General features: G+C 37.7%; 1 protein-coding gene across 2 annotated transcripts in view; it reads right to left on the bottom strand.

Moving 5' to 3' along the window:
- TCF12 (transcription factor 12) overlaps window positions 1-26,561 on the bottom strand; it is an 884,529-nt gene that overhangs the window by 251,731 nt on the left and 606,237 nt on the right. Inside the window, exon 2 of one of the 2 annotated variants that reach the window (XM_050796815.1) lies at window positions 3,537-3,589. The exons of the other annotated variant lie outside the window; for it this stretch is intronic. Within the exon in view, the coding sequence (XP_050652772.1) occupies window positions 3,537-3,558 (22 nt within the window). The 5' untranslated portion in view covers window positions 3,559-3,589. The remainder of the gene's footprint in view (window positions 1-3,536; window positions 3,590-26,561) is intronic. 2 annotated transcript variants of the gene reach the window in all.

Raw genomic sequence — 26,561 nt, 5'->3', positions numbered from 1 at the left:
AGCCACCGCATCTGGCCACTTATACTACTTTTTAAATTTGCAGAGGATGTCATTTTTTAAACTACCTTAATTTTCTTACCAGATTTTATCACCTCACAGCAAACAACATAAGAAAATGATTACACTTTAAATCACTTACCTCCCTGTCCAGTTAAAAACAACTGACTTCTTCCCTTAACTGAAACAACCACATCATCTCAACACGCTATTTATGTGTAGCTGTCCTAATCCTTTGACTTACTATAAGGAAATGTTCAAAAACTTCTTCTACACAGAGGAAAATAATATAGGATTTGCTTCTCTCTTTTCTCTGCTCCCCTTAAAAGTCCCTCTGAGAGATGATACCAAAAACACAAGCAATAATTTTTTTAGAAGGGTAAACAGGACATCATGAAAACGAAAAGAAACCTAAAACAATCTACAGAATCACATAAGGAATTTATATTTAGAATATTTTATAAAGAAATATAACAACTCAGTAATTTTTTTAATTTTCAATTAAAAATGGGCAAATAATCAAAATAGTTCTCCGAAGAAAATAAATAGCCAATAAGCACATAAAATAGATGTTCAACACCATTAGCAGCCACTAAGGAAATGCAAATCAAAACCACAATGAGATACCATTTCACAACTACTAGGCAGTCTACAATTAAAGAGACAAATAAAAACAAATGCTGCCAAGGATTTGGAAAATTAGAACCCTCATATGCTACTGGTGGGAATGTAAAATGGTGCAGCTACTTTGGAAAACAGTCTGGCAGTTTCTCAAAATCTTAAACAGAGTTATTACATGACCTGGCAATTTTACTTCTAGGTACCTACCAAAGATAAATGCCGGATTATAAATCCAGTCAACCCCCCCTTTAAAATATCTCTTCTCCAACTCTTTTATTCCATTCCTATGACTTCTTCAGTGAAACAAACAAACAAAAAAACCACCTTTATCTATATCAAACTTTTATCTATATCAAGATACCTTAATTACCATTATCACTGGCGTGCTGTTCAACTAATTCCACACATTTAGGGAAAACCAAAATGCTTTGAACAGCCACCGTTCAAAATCTTTCAAGAACCTCTCAAAGCCCAAAACTATTTAATGTGTCAGTCAAGGCAGCAGTCTCCAACCTTTCTGGCACCAGGGACTGGGGGTAGGGGGTGGGATGGTTTCGGGATGAAACTGTTCCACCTCGGATCATCAGGCATTAGTTAGATTTTCATAAGGAGTGCGCAACCTAGATCCCCCCCACACATACAGTTGACAATAGGGTTTGGTTCCTGTAAGAATCTAATGCCACTGCTGATCTAGGAGGTGGCTCAGGAGATAATGTCTGCTTGACCATCACTCACCTACTGCTGTGCAACCGGGTTCCCCAGTCTGTGCCCAGGGGGTTGGGGACCTCTGAGTCAAGGCTTCTCACAATCTGATCCTGATCCAGTTTTCTAATTCCATAAGACCTCCATTAAGAGTCTTCTAATCCTGAAAGGCCAGGCTTTTGATGCTTTTTCCCCCAAAATATAAACAAAGAAAAAATTTTAACTTATCTAAACCACCCTTCAAAGTTCATTAAAAGCACCTTGTGACAAGACTACAAACACTTCTCATGCTCTTATTTGAATAAAATTATTGTTTCAGAGACTGGGCACCAGTGGCTCACACCTATAATCCCAATACTTTGGGAGGCCGAGGTGGGAGCATCACTTGAGGCCTGGAATTGGCAACCAGCCTATGCAACATAGTGAGATCCCATCTCTACAAAAAATTTTTTAAAAATCAGCCAGGCATGGTGGTGCATTCCTGTAGTTCTAGGTTCTTGAGAGGCTGATGCGAAAGAATCGCTTGAGCCCAGGAGTTCAAGGCTGCAGTGAACTATGATCAAGACACCGCACCCAGAATGGGTGACAGAGCAAGACACTATTTCTGAAATAAAATAAGATAACATTACTCTTTCAGGAAACACTATCATTTAATCACTTTGGAAGTTTAAATCCCCAAGTCATTCACTGTGTGTAACTTTGTACAAATTACTCAGATTCCCAAGACTGTTTCTTCATCTGATAATTAAGGTAACTGTACCTATCTCATTGCGGGGTTGTAAGAATAAAAGAATTTGTGTTAAATACACATAGAAGCACTAAGAAAATGTTAATATTATTAACAGTTTCTAACATATGTGCAGTGATCTGGAAACTTATATGTTGAGGAAAATATTTTATGTTGATATTATTTCTTCTATGGCACCCAGAAAATGGGAAATTATATGTTCCTAAAAAAAAAAAAATAGGAGAATCACAGCAAACAGAATTTTAAATGACAACATCACCTATTCAAATAGTAAAACTTACAGATTATTTCTCATTGTTTTGTTAAAGGCAGTATTGTGAAATGGAAATAACACTGACCGGGAGACAGTGTACTAGCTCTGGGTTTAAGTCACTATTATACTGCTTATTAACTATATGGTTTTGGGAAGCCATTATAATTAGATACTGGTCCTTCATAAGTAAAATAGAGACAATAGCACTATTAAAAATCACTGTATCATAAGTATGAAATGGAAAGTATACAGATATGAGATTACTTTTAAAACTACATACATATCCTTATAAATCTACATATATGTATCATTTAAAATATTTTCTATTATGTATTATATTGTCATAATTTATGAACCTGTTCACAACAGTAAGACACAAGTCTGAACATATGAAACCATAAATGATCTTAAAATCAAACATTATTAATTTCCTTTGTTTCTCCAACACTGCAATCCCTTTCACAGGCGGCAAATTTTACTGAGTTCAGCTACAAACTCAACTAAATAAAGGGCGAGCTCTTCTTACCCAGAAGTGGTCAAGTGTAATGACAAAACATATGGCAAAAGGAAGAAAAAAAAAAGTCATCAACAAGAAAAGCAAAAACCTAAAGATTCTTCCATTCATAACGTAATAGTTTATTTAAACCAAAAACAACAACAAAAATAATCTCAGTGACTCAAGTAAAATCTGAAAATGTGATCATTCCAATATATATCAATTAGGTGATCCAAGCACCCCTAAGTAAAGAGAAGCCATTTGCTTAATGAAGTGTTAAATTGTATCCAAATCCAAACAGGTACTATCAAAACTAATGTGGTGATCAAAGATTTAAAGTAGCTCACTAATAAAATTAAATTGAACTATATACTACTTATGTCTCAATTTCATCACCAGGATACCATTAAACAAGTCTGCAGGATGAATAGCTCTAGGTAAACATTCTTTTAGAGAGCAAACAGCATTTACATGGACTCTTACATGTCATTTCATCATATCCATTTCTAAACCATTCTTATTTGTGTTCCCTCGTAATAGCTACTCTGGTGTTTACTTTCCTTTTGGACCTGTATAATCCCTACCAAACATCTACGGAGCTGTGAAATTGGAGGATTTTAGTTAATGGTACATCTTTAGAATTAAATAAGCAAGAAAGCTAATAATTTTTACTAATATATCATAAAATTCTATAAGTAGAAAAACAAGTAAGAACCTACTTTCTTTCTCAGGGCTGTTCATGTCCCTGCAGTACCTCACAAGTAGAACATTTCTATAGATTAGAAAATAAAGGCCATAAAAAGCCAAGCTATTGTACATACCAAGAACTGCTCTTTAAAAAAAGTCAGTATCTTGCCACCACTATTCACACCAAGTTTTGATTCAGTTCAGACAATAATGTGGGAAAAACATTTGCCATTACTAACTGTGAAATCAATAATTCCCAAAGTCACAGGAGTCAGGATTTACCTACTATAAAATAAAAATTCCATGTTACTGCCTCAATATAATACCAGTTCCTTTTTAAAATTATTTTTTAAATTCTCATGCAGTAAAATTGACTTTTTTCACTTTAATGTATACTTCTGACTTTTAACACAATCACAGTTTTCAGCAATTATTTCTTCTTCCTTTTTTTTTTGCATCACACTACTTTTCTCTCCTTCTGGAAATTTAATGATATAAATTTTAGCCCTAATGTTACCAGCCGACAGTTCTCTGAAGCTCTGAAGTTTTTTCCATTTTTCTCTTTATTGTTCAGATTGAAAAATTTCAATTGACCTGTCTTTATTCACTGACTCTTTCCTCTTTCATCTCCATTCTGTTATTGAATCCATCCACAGATTTTTAGGTTATAGTTATTGCTTTTTTAGTTCTAAAATTTTGTTTCCTCTTTACCTTTTACTTCTTCGTTGACACTTTTAGTGTAACATTTGTGGCAGAAATGTTTACAGTTGCTTATTCAAGCATTTTCATAATGGAGGGCTTAATGTCTTTGTCAAATAATTCCAACATTTGTATTATCTTGTCACTGGTGTCTGTTATTGCCTTTACCATTATGAATTATTTATGGCCTTTTGTATATCAAGTAACTTTGGATCATATCCTTGACATTCTGAATAATGTGCTATAAAACTAAGGATCAGCCAGAGGCAGTAGCTCATGCCTGTAATCACGGCACTCTTGAAGGCCTAGGTGGGAGGATCACTTGAGCCCAGGAGTTCAAGACCAGCCTGAGCAACACAGCGAGACCTCCTTTCTACAAAAAAATTTAAAATTAGCCAGGCGTGGTGGCATGTGCCTGTAGTCCCAGCTACCCAGGAGGCTGAAGCAGGAGGATTGCTTGAGCATGGGAGGTCCAGGCTGCTGCGAGCCCTGATTGTGCCAGTGCACTCCAGCCTGCATGACAGAGTTAAGACCCTCTCTCAAAAAGCCAAAACAATACAAAAAACTCAGGATATTCTTAAATCCTATAAAGTATATTTATATTTTTGTTTTAGCAGGCAATCAACCTATTTAAACTCAGGCTGCAAGTTCCAATATGCCCTCTGTAGGTTGTGGTTCCAATGTCAGTTCAGTTTTCAAAGCCTTTGCAGTGTTATTTGGATTATTCCTGTAGGTGTGCCATCCAATGGTAAGTCTACAAACCTGGGTGGAGTTCTATCCCATACCTGTTTTTAAAGTCTTTTTAAAATATGCAAATTAAGATCAGATTCATGAACCCAAGTGTCTGTATATGACTTCACGAGGTCTCTTTCCCAAGCTCTTTCCTCTCTTTTCCAGTTTCCTGAGGGTATCTTTTTCTGTCCTCCTGCCTGAACGAGGTCACTTTTACAACCGCACTGGTTTGGTGAAAAACACTGAGAGGATAGAGTAGAAAAAGCAATGGGCTTTGGCTCTGCCTCTTGGAACTACAGTTCCATCAAACAGAGCTGAAGGTACCCTCCGTCAGGGTTTTGGTTCCTGCACCCAGCGGTTGTCAGCTGATGTCATTACCACGTGATTGCCTGGGACTAAGTTGTAAGAAAATAGGGGAAAAGGAAAAGAAAAAATAACAAGGGATGACCTTAACTCCCTCTATGCTTTTCATCCTTTCTCACAGCTCAAGCCAGAGCTAGAGAGCTTCTGGATCTGGCTATGTTTTTCTGCAGTGTTCACTTCTAGGTTTCTGGCTGTACTGAAAGAGATCTCGGAGGTTTGTTGGTATTTTGAAATCTGATGTTCTTTCTCTATCTGCCTGCAGCTGCTGACCACATATTCTGTCCAGATTTTATAATTACATTCATTTCTAAAGAAAGAGTGCTGTCTGTTCACTCCATATTACCCAGAACCGGAGAATATTATCCTCTTTTAAATAAGTAAAACAAGCTGAATTACTTCATGTCTAAATTCTGAGTTATAGGGTCTGATTATTAGCTTAATGATACTGTCTAATATCCAACCATGGTGAGAAGCCAGGTCAGAAAGCCTCAGAAGATTGATCTGATCCCCCAAACCTCAAGATAAACAATCCTTTTAGCCAAGCTCCTGGCCGCAAAGATGACAAGGAGATCACTGATAAACACTTCAACCAAATGCAGAGAAGAAAATGTTTATCCGAGTTCTACAAGGCCACATCAAGCCCTTAGCAATCACTTGACAGGAGCCAACATTCTGAAAACAGGAGTAGCCCACAACACTTACAAATAAAGGTAAGAGGTAGAAAAATATAGAGATAGTGGCATCTGATTTCTAAAACTACGTGGAAATATTTGCATTCTATTCCTTTTGAGAATACAAACAACATTATTCTTAATTTAGAAGGCAAGTTACTATAGAAATAATTATTCACACAATAAAAAATGACAAGTATGTAGCTGCCTTTAGGCTTTATTCTGTCTGAATGGCAAGTCAAGTGGTTGGCATCAACTATATAATCCTTGAGATAGGCAATTGGTTGGATTTGATGAATAAATAAAGGTTGGTGAGTCAAAACTATCTCACATGAGCCAGTCACATTGCCTAAAATCCCACTAGAGTAATTCACTTCTACCAATGTGAATTATGGTTATACACATGGCAGATAATGTGTCACATACTAATCAGAAAATTACTAAGAACTGAATCTCATATATATACAATTAAGATAAAGATGGAAATTAAATTATATTTTCAAAATTCCTGCCACTAGGTATAAACAGAAAAAGAAGAGGAAGAGGAAGAAATGGAAACAAACTAAAATTTCTACAATGTCTGAGTTTCAGCAGAAAGACAATGGGCGATAGTTTTCCTATTTTTTAATTATGTCCACATATCCTAAATCTTTCTAATGAACGTGATTACTTTCAAAATAAGAAACAAACACTTATTAAAAATAAAAAAGGCAAGACACAGTGGCTCTTTCCTACAATCCCAGCATTTTGAGAGGCTGAGGCAGGAATTTGAGACCAGCCTGGGCAACACAGAAAGATCCCATTCTCTACAAAAAAATAAATAAAATTAGCCAGGTTAGCCAGGTGTGTTGGCTTGCACCTGTGGTCCCAGCTACTCAGGAGGCTGGGGTGGGAGAATCAGTTGAGCTCAGGAGCTTGAAGGCTGCACTGAGCTATGATCATGCCACTGCACTCCTGCCTCAGTGACAGAGCAAGACCATGACTCAATTAATCAATTGGTTAATCAATCAATCAATAAAGCAAACTCCTGCCTCAGTGACAGAGCAAGACCACTACTCAATCAACTGATTAATCAATTAATTAATCAATAAAGCAAACTCTACAAATTATCATATGATCCAGTAATCTTATTCCCAGGTGAGATTTGAAATGAAAACTATAGAAATGAAAACTTATGTTCATACAAAAACTTGCACAAAAATGTTCATAGCCACTCTACTCATATCTCCAAAAACTATAAACAACACAAATATCCTTTAACATGAATAAACAAATTATGGTATATCCATATAATGTAATATCACTCAGCAATAAAAGGGAAGAATCTACTGATACATATAACATAGTTGAATCTCACATGTAATTATGCTTAGTGAAAGAAGCCAGTGTCAAAACATTACATACTGTATTGTATTATTACATTTATATACAGTCTCCAAAAGATAAAACTACAGTAACAGAGATCAATGGCTGCCAGGGATTAAGAGTTGAGAAAAGGGGAAAGTAAAAGCCTGAACATGGTTTATAGGGTAACAGAACTGTACATATCTTGACTGTGGTATGAATTACACAGAGCTACACATGTGTTAAAGTTTATTGAATTATATGCCAAAGAAGTCCATTTTACTCCATGTTAATTTTTTAAAATACAACTTAAAAACAACACAACTGAACAACCCATATAACATATTACAAAGTATACTTTTCTCCAAGTAATAAGGTGGAGAAATAGTAAAAAATAAAAGAAATAATAGATATAATTCCAATCAAACTTCTAGCAAGCCTTTCTAAAATGAAACTGCAAGCTGATTCTAAAGCGCATATGGAAGTACAAAGGCTCAGAATAGGCAACATAATTTTTAAAAAGAAAAACAAAGTCAGGTAGGCATAAATTACAATAGACATAATGATTAAACCAAGAATAGAGAGTACAGAAATATAATCAAATACGTGTGGTCAAATGATTTTCAACTAAGGCACCAAAAAAAAAAAAAAAATTCAATGAAGACACAATAGTCTCAAACAAGTGATGCTGGAACATCCAACTACGTAGTGGAAGAACCACTCTTTCACAGTGTAAATGAAAATTAATTTGAAACGGTTACGATATATGTAAAGCCACGTGTGGTGGTTCACGCCTGTATTCTAGCACTTTGGGAGGCCAAATTGTTCGAGATCACTTGAGGCCAGGAGTTCAAGACCAGCCTGACCAACATGGTGAAACCCCGTCTCTACTAAAAATACAAAAAATTAGCTGGGCATGGTGGCGCACATCTGTAATTCCAGCTACTCAGGAAGCTGATGCAGGAGAATCACTTGAACCCAGGAGGCAGAAGTTGCAGTGAGCTGAGATCGTACCACTGCATCTCAGCCTGGGCAACACAGTGAGACTGCCTCCAAAAAAAAAAAAAAAAAAGAGGACTACATATAAAATCTAAAACCATAAAACTTATGAAGAAAACAAGAAAAATTCTTCACAATTTTGCAGTAAGCAAAAATGCTTTTTAGACAATACAATGAAAGCTTTGGTAAATGATCCCATCAAAATAAAATTCTAATGCCCCTCAAAAGACTATTCAGACAATGAAAAGGCTGGGAGAAAATATTCATATTACATCCACTGACAAAATATTTTATATCCAAAATTATGAAGAGTCCTTTAAATGTAATAAAAAGCTGACAATTTGATTTAAAAACGGGCAAAAGAAGATACATAAATGAACAACAAGCACATGAAAAAATGTTCAACATCATCAAGCATCAGGGAAATGTAAACTAAAACCATAATAAGATACTACCACATGAATAACAAAACTTAAAATGACTGACGATACCAAGTGTGACAGAGAATGTTGAGCAACTGCAACAATAATGTGTTACATGTGTTTATTAGTACATTTTCACATAGCTATGAAAAAATACCCAAGACTGGGTAATTTATAAAGAAAAAGAGGTTTCAGTTGGGCACGGTGGCTCACGCCTGTAATCTGAGAGGCCGAAGCGGGCAGATCACCTGAGGTCAGGAGTTTAAGACCAGCCTGCCCAATATGGCGAAACCTCGCCTCTACTTATTAAAAATACAAAAATTAGCTGGGTGTGGTGGTGCGCGCCTGTGTTCGCAGCTACTCAGGAGGCTGAGGCAGGAGAATAGCTTGAACCCAGGAGACGGAGGTTGCAGTGAGCAAAGATCGCACCACTACACTCCAGCCTCGGCAACAAAGTGAGACTCCGTCTCAAAAGAAAAGAAAAAAGAAAAAGAGGTTTAATGGACTCACAGTTCCACATGCCTAGGGAGGTGTCACAATCATGGCAGAAGGTGAAGAAGAAACAAAGGCAATGTCTTGCATGGCGGCAGGCAAGAGAGCATGTGGAGGGGAACTGCCCTTTATAAAACCATCAGATCTCATGAGACATTCACTATCATGAGAACAGTAAGGGAAAACTCACCCCCAGGATTCACGTGGGGAATCCTATGACACATGGGGATTATGGGAGCTACAGTTCAATATGAGATTTGGGTGGGGACACAGCCAAACCTATCAATATGGGACTGTAAAGTGGTACAACCACTTTAAAAAAGCACTTTTCCACTCTCTCAGAGTATTAACAATACAGTTAACAATGTGACCTGGCAATTCCTCTACTCAGTATGTATCCAACCAAAAAAAATCACCATAAAAAACCTCACATAGAATTTCACAACAGATTTATTCATAATAGCTTAAAAACTCTAAAATGTCCAATTATACATCAACGAATGAATGGCCAAATAAACACTGGCATGTGGCAAACTATTATTCAACTAAGATAACTAATTTCTGATGCATGCAACAACCTGGATAAATCTTGAAAACATTCTGAGTCAAAGAACCCAAATACAAGAGTTTATCCTTACAATTTCATTATTATGTAGTTATTTCTAGAACAGGCCAAAGGTAATTTACAGTGACAGAAATCTGATGACCAGTTCCAAGACACACGTGTTAAAGAAAACTAACTGAAAGGGGCTACTTTCTGGAGTGATGGACATGGTCTCTATCTTGATTAGAGTGTATACATCTATCAAAACATCTCAAAACTAATTTTATCATACATTAAAATGTGTATGTTTTATTGTATATACAGTCAGTCCTAGGTATCTTCAGTTTCTGTATCTGCAGATTCATTCAACCTCAATCTGAAAACATTTGGGAAAAAAATAAAACAAAATAAAAAAAATACAAATAAAATAAAAAATAATACAAACTAAAAAATGTAGTATAACAACTATTTACATAGCATCTACATGGTATTAGGTATTATATGTAATCTAGAAATGATTTAAATTGTATAGGAGGATAAGCATGGGTTATACGCAAATACTAAGCCATTTTATATAAGGGCCTTCAGCATCCATAAATTTTGTTACCTGCAGGGGTCCTGGAACCAATGCCCCATGGGATATCAAGAAGTGACTGTATGTATGTTATATATACAATATTTACACATATACAATAAAATACATATTATGTAAAATGCATATATAAATTAAAATATATAAAACGAAACACTACACCGGATAAAATACAATGAAACTATAAAACAAGCAGTCATACAAAGCAAAGCTTAATACACACTTATTTACTGGGTTGAATGTTTTTCCCTTAAACTGTAAATGTTAATGACTAAATCAGAAAATTTTTATCAGAGAAGCACAGAAAATTTGTGGAGAAAAGTTGGCAGAAGTCTTAGGATTCCTCTGGTCCTCTCTTCTAGTTAGTTCAAGAGTCCTACCAACAGCAACGTGGACTGCTGCTTATAATAAATCAGTAACAGGACACTAGGCCTCTCAAGACAGTCTTTTTCACTGCTGAAACCCATATTCTCTCGAAAGTTCTCTTAAACTCTTAAGTTAAACTTTTAAACTGGCATGGAAATCACGCTCTTTCAGAGAAGAGTTTGGCACACTATTGGCTGGTGAAATCTAGCCCACTACCTGTTTTTACAAATAAGGTTTTGTTGGAATACAGCCATTCCCATTTGTTTACCACGTATTGTCTATGGCTGCTTGCTTTCATGTTACAACTGCAGAGTTAAGTTGTGACACAAAGCCGACAATGTTTACCTGGTCCTCTGCAAAAAAAAAAAAAAAAAAAAAAAAAAAAAAAAAATTCCTAACTCTGTTATAGAGGAACACGAGAGAAATCTATATTATCTTCTACATGACAGCATTTATAAATAAAACTCTGGAGAGTATTATTGCTGTACATTCTCAGTCTTCCCATTCCCAGTTTTTTAACTATTCCTACAAGAACATTTTCAGTAGCACAAATCCAAACATGTCTTTCTAAGACATTACAGTTGATGAGTGACCCTCTTAAAGTATGAAAATGAATTCATCATCTCAGCTAAGATTAGAAAGGAACACTACCATCCATGATTCTGACACCATATTTCTATTAACATAGTTTAAGGTTTCATTAACTTCTACATTGCATCACACTGGTGACTATCATTTTTTACGTAAGAACTTTTTTTGTAATTTGATGTACAATAATTACTTTTATAAATAAAAACACTGCATGAGGAGCTGTCCACCAATTCTTTCAATGTAACTTCTCTGCCTCTGGAGACCAGGTGCATTTCAAGCATTTAAAGCTCTTAGGTGGTGATCTTCTCTTTCTCTTCACTTATTATAGGCTACAATTCCATCCCATTGTGTCATTTAATACATGATTTCCAGATTGAGGATTATTCTAACTGAAACAAAACAGGTTCTGTGGTCAAAGTTGCAAGGGGAAAATTCAGGTGCACAGGTAAGAAATGTAAAAAAGCAAGCAGGAGTGTGCCCCCAAAGAAACCTCAATAAATGTGATTTTAGTGAAAAAGGCACAGGCTGGGGGCAGTGGCTCATGCCTGTAATCCCAGCACTTTGTGAGGCCGAGGTAGGCGGATCACTTGAGGTCAGTAGTTCGAGACCACCCTGGCCAACATGGTGAAACCCCGTCTCTACTGAAAATACAAAAATTACCTGCACATGGTGGCAGGCGCCTGTAGTCCCAGCTACTAGGGAGGCTGAGGCACGAGAACAGCTTGAACCCATGACGCAGAGGCTGCAATGATCTGAGATCGTGCCACTGTACTCCAGCCTGGGCAACAGAGCCAGCCTCAGTCGGGTGGGGGAGACACAAACGTATAAATCATATAGGACTAGATTTGAATTTAGGTTCTGTTCCATCTTAGCTATGCAACACATTTTCATAATTTCAAAAGTAGATTAAAAATACAATGAATAAGCCAGATACTACCTTTCTATCTTTAAACATAAAACATAACCTAACATTTTAATGTAGGATTTACCTTTTCCTAACCTCAGCCTTCTAGCTTGAAGAATTCCTCCCTCTCCCTTACCTACCTTATCCCAAAGGGAAGTGAGCTTGTTGACTAATGTGCATGGTTCTTTTATATGTGGAGCTAGTGTAATAAAAAGCTGCCAACATTACTGATTGGCAGTATTCTTCCAATTACTGACTGGCACTATTCTTCCTATTATGGAATGGTCTAAGGCAAAAATTCTGGGGTTTTTTGTTTTTGTTTTTTGCAGTATCGGCAAGCTCCTTTGGCAGCAGCTCTAAAGCCATGAATTCTGATCATCTTATCATTAATAAAGCTGACATTCTAGTCTTCTTATGTCACTCTCTTGTATCTTATTTTTCATTTGGTTCCAAACTCAGGATCAAGAACCTTTTTTGGGTCGGGTGCAGTGGCTCATGCCTGAAATCCCAGCACTTTGGGAGGCTGAGGCAGGCAGATCGCTTGAGATCAGGAGTTCAAGACCAGCCTAGCCAACATGGTGAAACCACATCTCTACTGAAAATACAGAAAATTAGTTGGGTGTGCTGGTGGGCACCTGTAATCCCAACTACTCAGAAGACAGGAGAATAGCTTGAATCCTAGCAGAGGTTGCAGTGAGCCGAGATCGCACTACTGCACTCTAGCCTAGGAGACAGAGCAAGACTCCGTCTAAAACAAAACAAAACAAAACAAAACAAAATAAAACAGACCCATTTTTGAGTATGGGTCCTCGGATTACTTTTCTACTTTGCCTTTCTTGCCTGAGCCACACTCCTAACACATTATCCACAGTTATTTGTCTTGTTTCTTTAAAGCAGGGGTCCACAACCCCTCGGCAACAGATTACTACCAGTCTGTGGCCTATTAGGAACCAGGCTACACAGCAGGAGGTAAGCAGTGGGTAGGGAGCATTAAGGCCTGAGCTCTACCTCCTGTCAAATCAGTGGTCACATGAGATTTTCATAGGCACATGAACCCTGTTGTGAACTATGCAAGGGATTTAGGTTGCACGTTCCTTATGAGAATCTAATGCCTGATGATCTGAGGTGGAATAGTTATATCCCAAAACTATCCCCCACAACCCTCACCATCCACAGAGAAGTTTCTTCCACAAAATCAGTCCCTGGTGCCAAAAAGGTGGGCACCTTTAAAGTATAACAAAAACTAATGCACTTGCAAAGAAATAAATACAGAATCATACAGATTTGTTTTTTCTCCAATTTATTGTTTTCTTATTTACACCTAATTCAATAGCAAGTTTTGTACCTCCTTGTGTTTGAGTCTTTCCAAACATTCACCTCAGTTTTCACAAAAAAACTTCTTTATGAATCCAATCTGCTTCATTTTAAATAAATAATTATTAAGAGGTTTGGGAACCAATATAATTGGCTCTTGGTAAGGGTACAACTCATATGATTGGTGCAGAAGTATGAAAGTAAACTAGAATATAACTGACAAGATACAACGATCAATAAGTTGTGATCATCAATTGGTGTATTTTTCAAGCAGAATGGGGAGGGGTGGTTACTCTGTTTGGTAAAGAGAGCTTCAATGTCCTCACCTTTTAAAACTGAAAATACCACTACCTTTCTTTTAAAGTTCCCATGAGGATTAAATAAAATAAAAGACATAAAGTACCTAGAAGTATCTGGCACATATCAAGTGCTCAATAAATAAGCAAGCACTGAATAAAACCAAACTCCATACTTAAAAAATAATCTCTATGAAACAAGTCAATGTTGTTCAAATAATCTGCTTGAGGTAAAAATTGGAGGTGTTATCTAGGATTATTTCTTATAATCCCAGCTAAACTTTTAGTATGTCAACCAAACAAAAATTTTAAATTTAAAAATTTTAAATTTAAAAATTCCTGAACAGCACAATTATGACATTTAATGTCTCTTATACAGCAGAAAGAGGAAGAGCCTCAACGTACTTAAAAGAGAAGGAAAACCACCTGGAGCTGTGCACATTATTCACCTCCCACCTGTGTAAGCTAGAAATAGTAACCTGTTCTCCTTTCAATTCAGAAATCTCATTAAATTAGGGTATTACCATTTCCTTCTACTAGTCACATGGCCCAACAAGAAAAGATCTGTCTGACCACATTAAGAAATGCTCATCGTCACTGGTCATCAGAGAAATGCAAATCAAAACCACAATGAGATACCATCTCATGCTAATGAGAATGGTAATCATTTAAAAAGTGAGGAAACAACTGATGCTAGAGAGGATGTGGAGAAATAGGAACGCTTTTACACTGTTGGTGGGAGTGTAAATTAGTTCAACCATTGTGGAAGACAGTGGTGGCGATGCCACAAGGATCTAGAACTAGAAATACCATTTGACCCAATGATCCCATTACTGGGTATATACCCAGAGGATTATAAGTCATGCTACTATAAAGACACACACACATGTGTGTTTACTGCAGCACTCTTCACAATAGCAAAGACGGAACCAACCCAAATGTCCATCAATGATAGACTGGATCAAGAAAATGTGGCACATATACACCATGGAATACTATGCAGTCACAAAAAAGGAGGTGTTCATGTCCTTTGCAGACATACAGATAAAGCTGGAAACCATCATTCTCAGCAAACTGTCACAAGGACAGAAAACCAAACGCCGCATGTTCTCACTCACAGGTGGGAAATGAACAATGAGAACACTTGGACACAGGGCGGGGAACATCACACACTGGGGTTTATTGGGAGGTGGGAGGCTGGGGGAGGGACAGCATCAGGAGAAATACCTAATGTAAATGACAAGCTGATGGGTGCAGCAAACCAACACGGCACATGTATACCTATGTATCAAACCTGCACATTGTGCACATGCACCCTGGAACTTAAAGTATAATAAATATATACATACATACATATGTACATACATACATAAAAAAAGAAAAGATCTGCTTGACAAATATTGATCACCAGGGTTTACGATTAAAATAAAAAAAAATGTTAAACTATTTGAAATCGTACTTCCGACCATTATAGGTCAAACCCACAAAATAGAGTATACAGTTGTCCCTCAGTACAAGCAGGGGACTGATTAAAGATCCCTGCACATACCAAAATCAGCACACACTCATGTCCCTGTGGAACCCGCCTATAGGAAAAGTTGGCCCTCCATATATGCAGATTTCACATCCCATTAATACTGTATTTTTGATTCACGTTTGGTTGAAAAAAAAAATCTAAGTATAAATGGACCCACACAGTTCAAACCCATGTTGTTCAACAGTCAACTGTACTAAATATAAGAACTCATATCTGTTAGGTTTCAGTCACTGTGGTAAAATCGTAGAAAGACCAAACACGTCACTTCTGTGTAAAGAACAAGCATTTTATCCTTGGTGCTGTCCTATATAAGCCTGTTTTCCTAAGACAGATTCTGAGGCATGTAGCTCATTCTGAACAGCATTCTCAAACTGCTTCCTTATGATTGGCAAGAATCCTGAACCACACCTGTATGCTAAGCCACTGTTGATGCCAACGTTTCCTGTCCAATCACTAGTTTAACCTGCTAGCTCAAGAGCTTACCTATGCCTTCAGCATGACACAATGGCCTCAGCTTTGCCCTTGAAGCTAGAAATGCTATGAAGGTTCTGCCCCAGTTCTTTGTCCCATGCCCTCTCTTGACCTACACTCTGCCCAATGATTAATAAGAAATGCTCACACCTTCCATATTTGAAAAGTTAAACTTTTTTAACTGAGATTTTTGTAAGCATGTTCATAATTTTGTTCTATATGGGACACCAAAGAAGCAGAAGAGATAATTCCCACTCTCAAGATGCTCTTAATGTAATTGAAGAGCATATGGGGAAAGAAGTAAACATAAAATTAGTATAACATACATAAAGTCTAAAAAAAAATAAGGTGATATGTCTTACCCTCTCCATCTATCTCATATAATAAAAAAATTAAACCTTGTTACTCTTGATTTCAAACATGATATAGTTCCCCCTTGGTTTTGAAGCTCTTCACAAAAATAATCCATACCCCCTCAGTTTCTTATGCACACCCTACTCATGCTCTTCCGTGAAGTCTTCCATGACTAACTAAAAGAAAGCTTAGCATTGTTACACCTACACATAGTCCCAAAATGCTTCCACATATGCCACCTGAAATAACATGCTTACCTAAGAAAAATAAACCACTTAAACAATATGTTTATTTATTTGAACACATTCCCCAAGTGACCTTATCCATCTATTTAGTAGATGGTTATACTAGCTTTGAGTAAGACATAGTGGTTCTCTATACTGCTTGTCTACCTTAAATGGCTTGAGCATTTGGAAAATTTAATGTTTGAGGCAAAATATAATACATGGAAATTAGGCAACAGGTTAAATAACAAGAGGTGTCCCTCTCACTACTTCCACATTTTTTCCAAATGAAAATAAAGTACCCTTTAAAAATGGTTAACCTACTAACACCTGCAAAACATTGCCATGCAAAATACTGTTTCTCCACTTCTATACTTTAAGAAATACGTATTGAAGTCTCTGCAAGAGGACCTCAAGATGAGCTCAGTACATTTGCTTCTGCTCCTATCCCAGTTATCAGCACTTTCACCACTCATCCCCTAACCACGTGTTAAAACTATGCTATGTAAATAAGGCACACGTGTCCTAGACTTTCTGGTGCAATTCCTATCTTACATACTTTTCATGAAGTTGTCAAATGTACAATTAAATATAACTGGGTTTTTCCTCAGAAAAACAAGAAATGGGGAAAGGATTCCCTATTTAATAAATGGTGCTGGGAAAATTGGCTAGCCATGAGTAGAAAGCTGAAACTGGATCCTTTCCTTACTCCTTATACGAAAATTAATTCAAGATGGATTAGAGACTTAAATGTTAGACCTAATACCATAAAAACACTAGAAGAAAACCTAGGTAATACCATTCAGGACATAGGCACGGGCAAGGACTTCATGTCTAAAACACCAAAAGCAACGGCAACAAAAGCCAAAATTGACAAATGGGATCTAATTAAACTAAAGAGCTTCTGCACAGCAAAAGAAACTACCATCAGAGTGAACAGGCAACCTACAGAATGGGAGAAAATTTTTGCAATCTACTCATCTGACAAAGGGCTAATATCCAGAACCTACAAAGAACTCAAACAAATTTACAAGAAAAAAACAAACCCCATCAAAAAGTGGGCAAAGGATATGAACAGACACTTCTCAAAAGAAGACATTCATACAGCCAACAGACACATGAAAAAATGCTCATCATCACTGGCCATCAGAGAAATGCAAATCAAAACCACAATGAGATACCATCTCACACCAGTTAGAATGGCAGTCATTAAAAAGTCAGGAAACAACAGGTGCTGGAGAGGATGTGGAGAAATAGGAACACTTTTACACTGTTGGTGGGATTGTAAACTAGTTCAACCATTATGGAAAACAGTATGGCGATTCCTCAAGAATCTAGAACTAGAAGTACCATAAGACCCAGCCATCCCATTACTGGGTATATACCCAAAGGATTATAAATCATGCTGCTATAAAATCACATGCACACATATGTTTATTGCGGCACTATTCACAATAGCAAAGACTTGGAATCAACCCAAATGTCCATCAGTGACAGACTGGATTAAGAAAATGTGGCACATATACACCATGGAATACTATGCAGCCATAAAAAAGGATGAGTTTGTGTCCTTTGTAGGGACATGGATGCAGCTGGAAACCATCATTCTCAGCAAACTATCACAAGAACAGAAAACCAAACACCGCATGTTCTCACTCATAGGTGGGAACTGAACAATGAGATCACTTGGACTCGGGAAGGGGAACATCAGACACCGGGGCCTATCATGGGGAGGGGGAAGGGGGGAGGGATTGCACTGGGAGTTATACCTGATGTAAATGACGAGTTGATGGGTGCTGACGAGTTGATGGGTGCAGCACGCCAACATGGCACAGGTATACATATGTAACAAACCTGCACGTTATCCACATGTACCCTAGAACTTAAAGTATAATAAAAAATAATAATAAATAAATAAATAAAAAAACCTGGGTTTTTATAAATGTGAAATCGCCTTTGCAAAGATTATGACAGTGAGAGAAGTCTAGTATGGCTGACCCCACCTTGCTTCTAGCCTCACAGGATGGCTGTCCTAACTCATTCCTAGATACTGGCCAAGTTAACCATGGGAGAAATGTAGTTTATGATTTAACTTGGAAGCAAGGATGATAACAGTCCCTCCCTAAAACTAATCCCCCTCCTTGCTCAGCGAATGAAAATTAATGAAAGGTCACAAGGTTAGAATTACAGGAGGGACATGAATTCTAATAAAATGTAGGCATAGTCTATAATCTTTTGCTTCTAGCGAGTCTTGTGGCCAGAGGTCACAAGACTTGTGACATTCCCAATTGCTCCTATAGAACCTAAGGCTGGTCTTTTGAGATATTTTTCAGAATTTTTCATTCTGACAACAGACTGGCTCGACTGGGACCCGTGACTCATATCTCAGTCGGTCCTGTGGACTCCACCCAGAGGTGGGTGGACTCAGCACATGAGAACCGTTTTTCTGTACCCCTGTAATTTCATCCTCAACCAATCAGCAACAGGATAATTCCCTATCCTCCTGGCCACCACATTACCCATTAAAAACTTTAGTCTCCCTCTGAGTTCTCAGGGAGGCTGATTTGAGTAACAATAAACTCTTGTCCTTCTGTTTGGCCGGCCTTGCATTAAACTCTTTCTTTATTGCAACAACACTGTCTCAGTGAATTGGGTTTATCTATGCAGCAGGTAAGAAGAGCCCATCAGGAGATTACAAGTATATGACACTTTGAAAACAAAAGAAGTTTAATTCCAAAGGAATTAAATAATACTAATCTGTTCAAAACACATGGTCACTACATTTATAGTAAAAGGCAGTGAGTAAAATACTTCTGAAATACCTTCAATATTGTCTGCTAACAAGTTGTACTTCAGCCAGTGCTGGCTACCAAAGTATTAGAACTTTGCCTACTTTCTCATTAGGTTGATTCCTAAAAAATCTTTTCTACCAAGGTATCAATTCCTCTCATTCTTAACAGCTACCAAATTCCAAAAACACTTTGGTCTTGACTTAGGCCCTGACTCGAAAAAAATAAAAATAAAAATAAAAATAAACAAATAAATAAAGCCCAGAGAGGCTTTAAAATGAGACAGCAATTACATCCTACTTCCTGCCTCTTGAGCTATGTAGTCATATGTTGAAACTGCTTGCTACTGCAACAAGTAGCTATAAATTAACCTAATGCCACACACATAGCTTAACAATGTATAGCCAATCACTAATCAATGTTATTTCTGTAAACAAAAATTCCTAACAACTTTGTATCAGTCCACCTGTTTTGCCTCTAAAAATTCACCTGTAACTGCTGCTAATCGATGTGTATATTCAGAGCAACTTGAATCTATGCTCCCAGGTTGCAATCCTCAAGCTTGGCCCCACTACGCTCTCTCTTTACATTAATTTTGCCTCAGCTTGTTCCTTTCAGGTCAACACTTTAGTTTCCTAAGTTACTTTTTGACTGGCTTTCCAAGATCCTTCTACTAAAATGTAAAATTCAACAGCAGCACCTCAACCCTCACTGGGTGATTGATTCTTACACTCCCTGGAGTTTGTGATACACATATGTTTACCAAATTAATCTGGTGTCCCTTGCCTTCTTTCCCAGATTGTATTATCTGACAATCCCTTTTCTAAAACTGAGTGAAGAAGAAATATACATGTATATTTAAAAAACAAGTAAGTAAGGCCATATACCAGAGTCACCAGGAATTCAGTGCAAGGTATGACTTTTTAAAATCTAAAGAATGAGGCAATGTTCAGGCAAAAAAAAAAAAAAAAATTAGACCTTCTCACATTTCCTGAGGTTGTTTACAGTTTACTTGGTGGGTTTTAAAAACTATTACCAATAATTCTGCACTGAACATCTTTGTATACCTATTTTGATATACCTACTTTTGCAAATATATTTAAAGTAAACAACATTGGGCTAGCATGCTACAGCAGGGCTCTGCAAACTTTTCTTAAAGGAACAGATAAGAATTATTTTTGGCTTTGCCCATATGGTTCTGTTGCAACTACCCAATTGTGCCTTGTAGTGCAAAAGCAATGATAGGCAATACAAATAAATATTGGTGCGGCTGTGTTACAACAAAACTTCATTTACAAGAAATAAGCAGTGAGCCAGATTTGTCTCAAGGGCGATAACCTGTGACTCTCCTTAAGTCAGCTAGAGGGCATATACATTTAAATGGCATTGCTAGGCTGAAGGGTATATGCCTTTGGAATTTTTATTTACTTCTCAAATGGATCTTTTATTACATGGGGCTACGAGGCCCTCAAATGGACACTCTAGAGAGAGCACCCATAATCTCAGTGTCAACTGTGTCAAGGGCCTGAGATTTTGCCCTACTTATAAACTAACAAGGTAGCCTGCCACCCTTTCAAGGATGAAGATAGAAGACAGGAGACTCAGATCAGAGACAAATGACTTTATTAGTCACATCCCAGCAAGGAGCATAAATATCAGCATATCTGCATCAGTTCCCTTATCCCCACATGTCATGACAGCAACTGGATGGGCCCAAACGGATGTCTGCATACCCAGTGCATTTACAGGAAGGAAGCCTGAGTTTAGGAAGCCCAGATCTATAATGCACAGTAAGCATGGCTGACTTTTGCTCTGGAGAGAGAAATTATCTCTATTATATACACAGTAAACATACCTGCCCTTTGTTCCAGAGGGAGAAACTATGTCTATTTTCCATGGTTGTTTACTATACAAGCATCGTTGAAAGGATAGTCCGAAACAAAGGCAGTCAGTGCCTCTGCTTGCAAAACATGGAAATGCAAGAGGCCCAAGGAAAATCACCTTCTAACAATACGTACCCCTTGTTTCTATATTGTCTTAGGCTCCCAGTGAATTTTTCTATAAGTATGCCATTCCATCAACCAAGCTGATTAATGTGATCAACAAAGGGAGGACCAAATGTATTTAACTTGCTGTATGAATTATGTAATTAAAGCTGCTACAAACAGGAACTCCAAGCAGTAAGGTGAGGTCAATCTACAGTACTGACTTCTAGTAGGTCCTCTAGGGTCTTGGACAAAATCAGCTAAACAAATCCCATCAACCATCAAAGTCTACCTCAGAAATTCAAGTGGCTTCCTCCTTATGTTTCTGTGTTGACACTTCCACTTAAACTAAAGCATTAATCCAAGTATAGCAAGATGTACTGGCAATTACACGGAATCTACCTTGTAATCTGTCTGACCCACGAAGAAGTCCAAGGCAATTCTATCATACACAGCAATTCTGGCTAGTGACTTGATGCTGACCTGAATACCTTTTAAGAGATAAAATCGTAACACGAATCATTTCAGCTGAAGTCAGGGACTGATTTCATAATACCTATCCTAACTGGATGACTCCATCCTAGAGATAAACTACCTGCAGGGTACATGTAAATAATGAATGAGTCAGCCCCTCCAGGAAATTCCCCCAAGTAATAATCTAGGTTAGCCTTATTTTGGAGAAATCTCAGCAATCATATGAGAACTATATGATGTTTCCTTAAATACCTAAAGGTCTCTTAAAATCACTCTTACAATACAAGTCATTATGTTTCTGGTATGGGGGCAAATTAATGTCTGGCTTCTATATAAGAACTAAGGGACTAAGAGGTCTTAAGATGGCCCTGGAAAGAAAAGTGTTGTTTACAATTGTTGGAACTCCACAAGCAAGATATAAATCAGTCAGGGCACAAGCCCACAGAACTTCAAACAAGGTCTTCCATCAGTTAGGATTCTTATTTTAGTTCAAATAATTGAGTCTCTAAGTCCTTGGTTTTTTTTTTTTTTTTTTTTTTGGAGAAACTGTCTAAGAAACATGGCATGGGGCTATGTAGCCCTCAAAGGGACACTCCAGAGAGACCACCCATAATCTCAGTGTCAGCCATAAAGGGTCTGAGATTTTGCCCTACTTCAAAACTCAGCCAAACCTCTCCTGTTTGTCCAAAGAACAGTCAGCTGGCATTCAGCCACTTTATGGAATAACTGAGCAATGGCTACAAAAATGGGGGTAGGGAAGACATCTGAAGATATTGACAGGTATTTTGCATGGAAGGTTAGAGTGTTGGGGCTACCCTTGCCTATGGGGAATGACAACCAAACCATGGGGTGAGCCATCTGGAAAGGGGTGGTAGACTTAGCACTATGTTAAATTTAAAGCGTTTGAATTTTGGTTTTGGTTTTTCAATTAAGACAAGGTCTGGCTCTGTCGCCTAGGCTGGAGTGCAGTGGCACAATCTTGGCTTACTGCAACCTCTGCTTCCAGGGCTCAGGCGATCCTCCCACCTCAGCCTCCCAAGTAGCCAGGATTACAAGTGTGTACCACCACATCCGGCTAATTTTTTATTTTTTGTAGAGACAGGGTTTCACCATGTTATCCAGGCTGGTCTTGAACTCCTGAGCCCAAGCAACCTGCCTGCCTCAGCATTCCAAAGAGCTGCGATTACAGGTGTGAGTCACCACACCTGGCCTATTTAAGGCACTTGGAACTGTTGATAATTATCTCCTCCTCAGACTCAAACCCTTCATCTGGAGCAGTCAGTACAAACGAAACAAGAGCATTAATAATAATAATAATAATAATAATAATAATAATAATAATAATAAAGGTCCAGAGAACCATTATACCTCTCCACCCCCATATGTTGACCCACAAGGACCACTGTAGGGAGACTTAGTTATCTGTATATTCACCAAATGGTTATCATACATCTGACGTAGGACTGTCAACCCTGCAAAAGAATCGGAGTTGTTGAGCCAGAAATAATTTTTAAGCCTCTAATACCCTTTTAGGTAGGCTGCCACCTAGAGGGTGTACCTAGCAGGCTGGCCTGTGGCAACCTCTGAGAGAAAGAAAAAGAAAAAGACACATCATGCCCAGGAATTTTCAAAGTAAGATCTATGAATTCCCAACCTCTTTCATCCTGATCATTAACCAGGAAGCAGCCTATCCCTCTCTGGGGATAAGCCACATTCAAGTGACCAAATTGCTTACTAAGGACCAGGAGGAAATGAGAGAAGGTCAGACTTCTTTTTTTTTTTTGAGTCAATTTTGTGACCACTCCAACACTCAAAAATACTGGATTTCCACTGATGGTAGGGAATGAGGAAGGCCCACTGAATATCCTGCCTAAGAACCCACTGCAGAGTGGCTTTTGGGATAGAAGGCATACCATCATGAGGATGCAAATGGCCCCACAGGCTGAGTAACACATAACATAAATTAGTTTCAAAGTTCACAAGTGTGGAGAAGTTGGCTTATCAGACTGGTGCATCAACACTATGATATGAAAAGGTATCAACAGCAGTAAGGTAGTATCAATAGATCTAAGGAGTCAAAGGTCCAATGTAGTCAAGATGTCAGCAGCAGACAGGAACCCATGCAACATGACCTAGATTACTGCAACACAACAATGTCAATTTTGGGGAGGAGCCACAAGTTTGAAATACAGTAGTGTCCTCTCCATCAAAAACACAGAGTACTTTATATCACCAACATCTTGCACCTTACCATTTTTATTTTTCAAAAGAGATGAAGGCAAGTATCCAATTGCTAGGGTATTTAGATTTCATTGGATACATTTAAAAGAGCAATGCAACCGCTTTATTTTTAAATGTCAATACCAAACATCCAAATTATATCTTTTGCAATTATTCAACTTATAATTTAGAAATTTAGGTTTTAACTTAAAAATGCACAAGTAGTTTCTTCAGGTAAAAAAAGTCTGATGAACTTCTCTACACTATAGTATCTCCTCTACACTATGGAAGAAATCCTTTAATTTCACTATTTCAGGATCGGATCTTAATGAGCCACAGGACTTTCGAAATGCTTCAACTGGACCAGATGCAGTGGCTCACACTTAAAATTCCAACACTTTGGCAGGCCGAGGCAGGCAGATCACTTGAGGTCAGGAGTTCAGATCAGCCTGGCCAACATGGTGAAACCCAATCTCTACTGAAAATACAAAAATTAGCTGGGCTAATTTTCGCATGGTGGTGCACACTTGTAATCTCAGCCACTTGGGAGGTTGAGACGGAAGGATTGCTTAAACCTGGGAAGTGGAGGCTACAGTTAGGGGAGATCATGGCATTGCACTCCAGCCTGGGTGACAAGAGCAAGACTCCATCTAAAAAGAAAAAATGCTTCAACTGTGGCAATACCTGCTTGTCAAGCTCATTTTCTTACTGTAAAATTCTATTTTCCCCAAAGTCTATATAACATTACCTGGAATATAGTAGGCACTCGATAAATATTCACTGGATAAATGAAAAGTCTGATGCCAAATATTAATTTTTATTCTCTTTGCCTTCCTAACACACTGCCACGCCATGTGAGGCAGATTATCTCAAGAAACCTAGAGAAGAGACTATGTATATGGAAATACCATACTATCATACAGTTTCACACACATAAAAAAACATCTATGGTATCTTACATATAATGATCCCAAAACAATTTCTAAAAGTACTAACTCTTAGAGACTTTTAGTAAATCTTTAAAGCAGTTAAATCAAAGCCTCTTCACTGTACTCCAGCCAGGGCGACAGAGCCAGACTCCGTCTCAAAAAAAAAAAAAAAAAAAAAAATCAAAGCCTCTTACTCTCAATCAGAGAAAAAGAAAGAAAAGTAATATAACTGATCCCTGAGGCATAAGGGAAACTAGAAAGAAAAATAAGCAAAGAAACCAAACCAGATTCAATGGAATATTCCTGTAGAGAGTATTCTGACAAACCACCAAGTTCCCCTTAATGGAGGACTCAGAGTCCCTGAGCAGACTGCCCAAGATTATGCTCCTTTCCCAAGGCAGCCCACAACCAATGCAAAGCTACAAGGGCCTAGAAATCTAAGTCCAGCTCAGGACTTAGTCGAGGATGTCATTGGAACCGAATCACAACTCAACTTTTCCCTCTGTCCAATCCTGCTTCCTTCCCCTCTGTTTCACAGACGTTGATCCAAAGGGTACTCACTGAACATCCTGCACACTAAACTCTATCTCAGGCTTCCCATGGAATCCAACCTGCAATAATTCCTGAGAGCCACACTTGTAGATCAATGCAGCATACAAGAGTTAGAATAATAGTTTCTACTTATGTATCTTAACAGGTGAAGAAACAATACGGAAGAATGAAAAAGCTACCACTACTTCTCAAACAGTTCTAATGGAACCAAAATATTTTCCTTTAAAAAAAATCAATATATACCAAGTTACGAACATATTAAACATCTCAGTGTATATATCTATTACCATTATTTTGCAGGCTAGGACAACACTTCTTTCTAAACCCAAATAACAGTAACTGAATATATATATTAATGTAGTATATTAAATGTCAGATTATTCATGGTCTGTTTTATGTGGTTTTTATATTTTAATTTCTAATCAGAACAGAAATTCCCCATGTAAGTATTCCATTTTCTCTAAGCAAATTAAAAACCAGAAATATATTCTCCTATTAAGATCCCTGCTTAAGAAGAAAATCCTGTCCTGAAATGTAACAGCAGAATGCAAACACTTAGAAATGATTTAGAGATCCTATCAGTAAAAGTATCATTTCCTATATATGCCATTACAAGCAGCAAGGTTAGAATATGAATTAATTACATGAAGAAATGTATAAAAACACATCCAAATCCATTTTCATAGCTGTTTCTCAAAATGTAATCACTTCTCTTACAAGCCCTTGAAATCATAAAATAGTTTAAAAATTGATGGAAAGTCTGCCCACAGACTCTCTGTAAATACCTGACTGAAAATCAGTTTTTGCATACAAGGTACTGGGGGTTTCTTGAGGGTGCAGACGGTAGGAAGACTTGGGGGTCCTGTAATTAGTACTTCCAGGATAGTTTTGGTGTCTGTAAATTAGGGGTGACAGTGGGCTGGTTATGGTGAGTTTCTTCTTGAGGGGTAAGAACAAGGGTCTTTGTTAATGAAGGTAGTCTCTGGCTGATTGTGGAGGGTGCAGATGCTTTCGTAAAACACAGTTTTTGTATTAAACCATTCTTACATTGCTATAAAGAAATAACTGAGGCTGAGGAATTTACAAAGAACAGAGGTTTAATTGGCTCACGGTTCTGCAGGCTGTATGAGCAAAGACCTAGAATGTGCTCCTGATGAGGGCCTCAAGAGGCTTACAATCATGGTAGAAAGAAA

The sequence above is a fragment of the Macaca thibetana genome, chromosome 7 (assembly GCF_024542745.1).
Source record: "Macaca thibetana thibetana isolate TM-01 chromosome 7, ASM2454274v1, whole genome shotgun sequence".
In the NCBI taxonomy this organism is placed as follows: Eukaryota; Metazoa; Chordata; class Mammalia; order Primates; family Cercopithecidae; genus Macaca; species Macaca thibetana.
The sequence above is the reverse complement of the archived record's forward strand: the minus strand, read 5'-3'. Positions and strand labels throughout refer to the sequence as shown.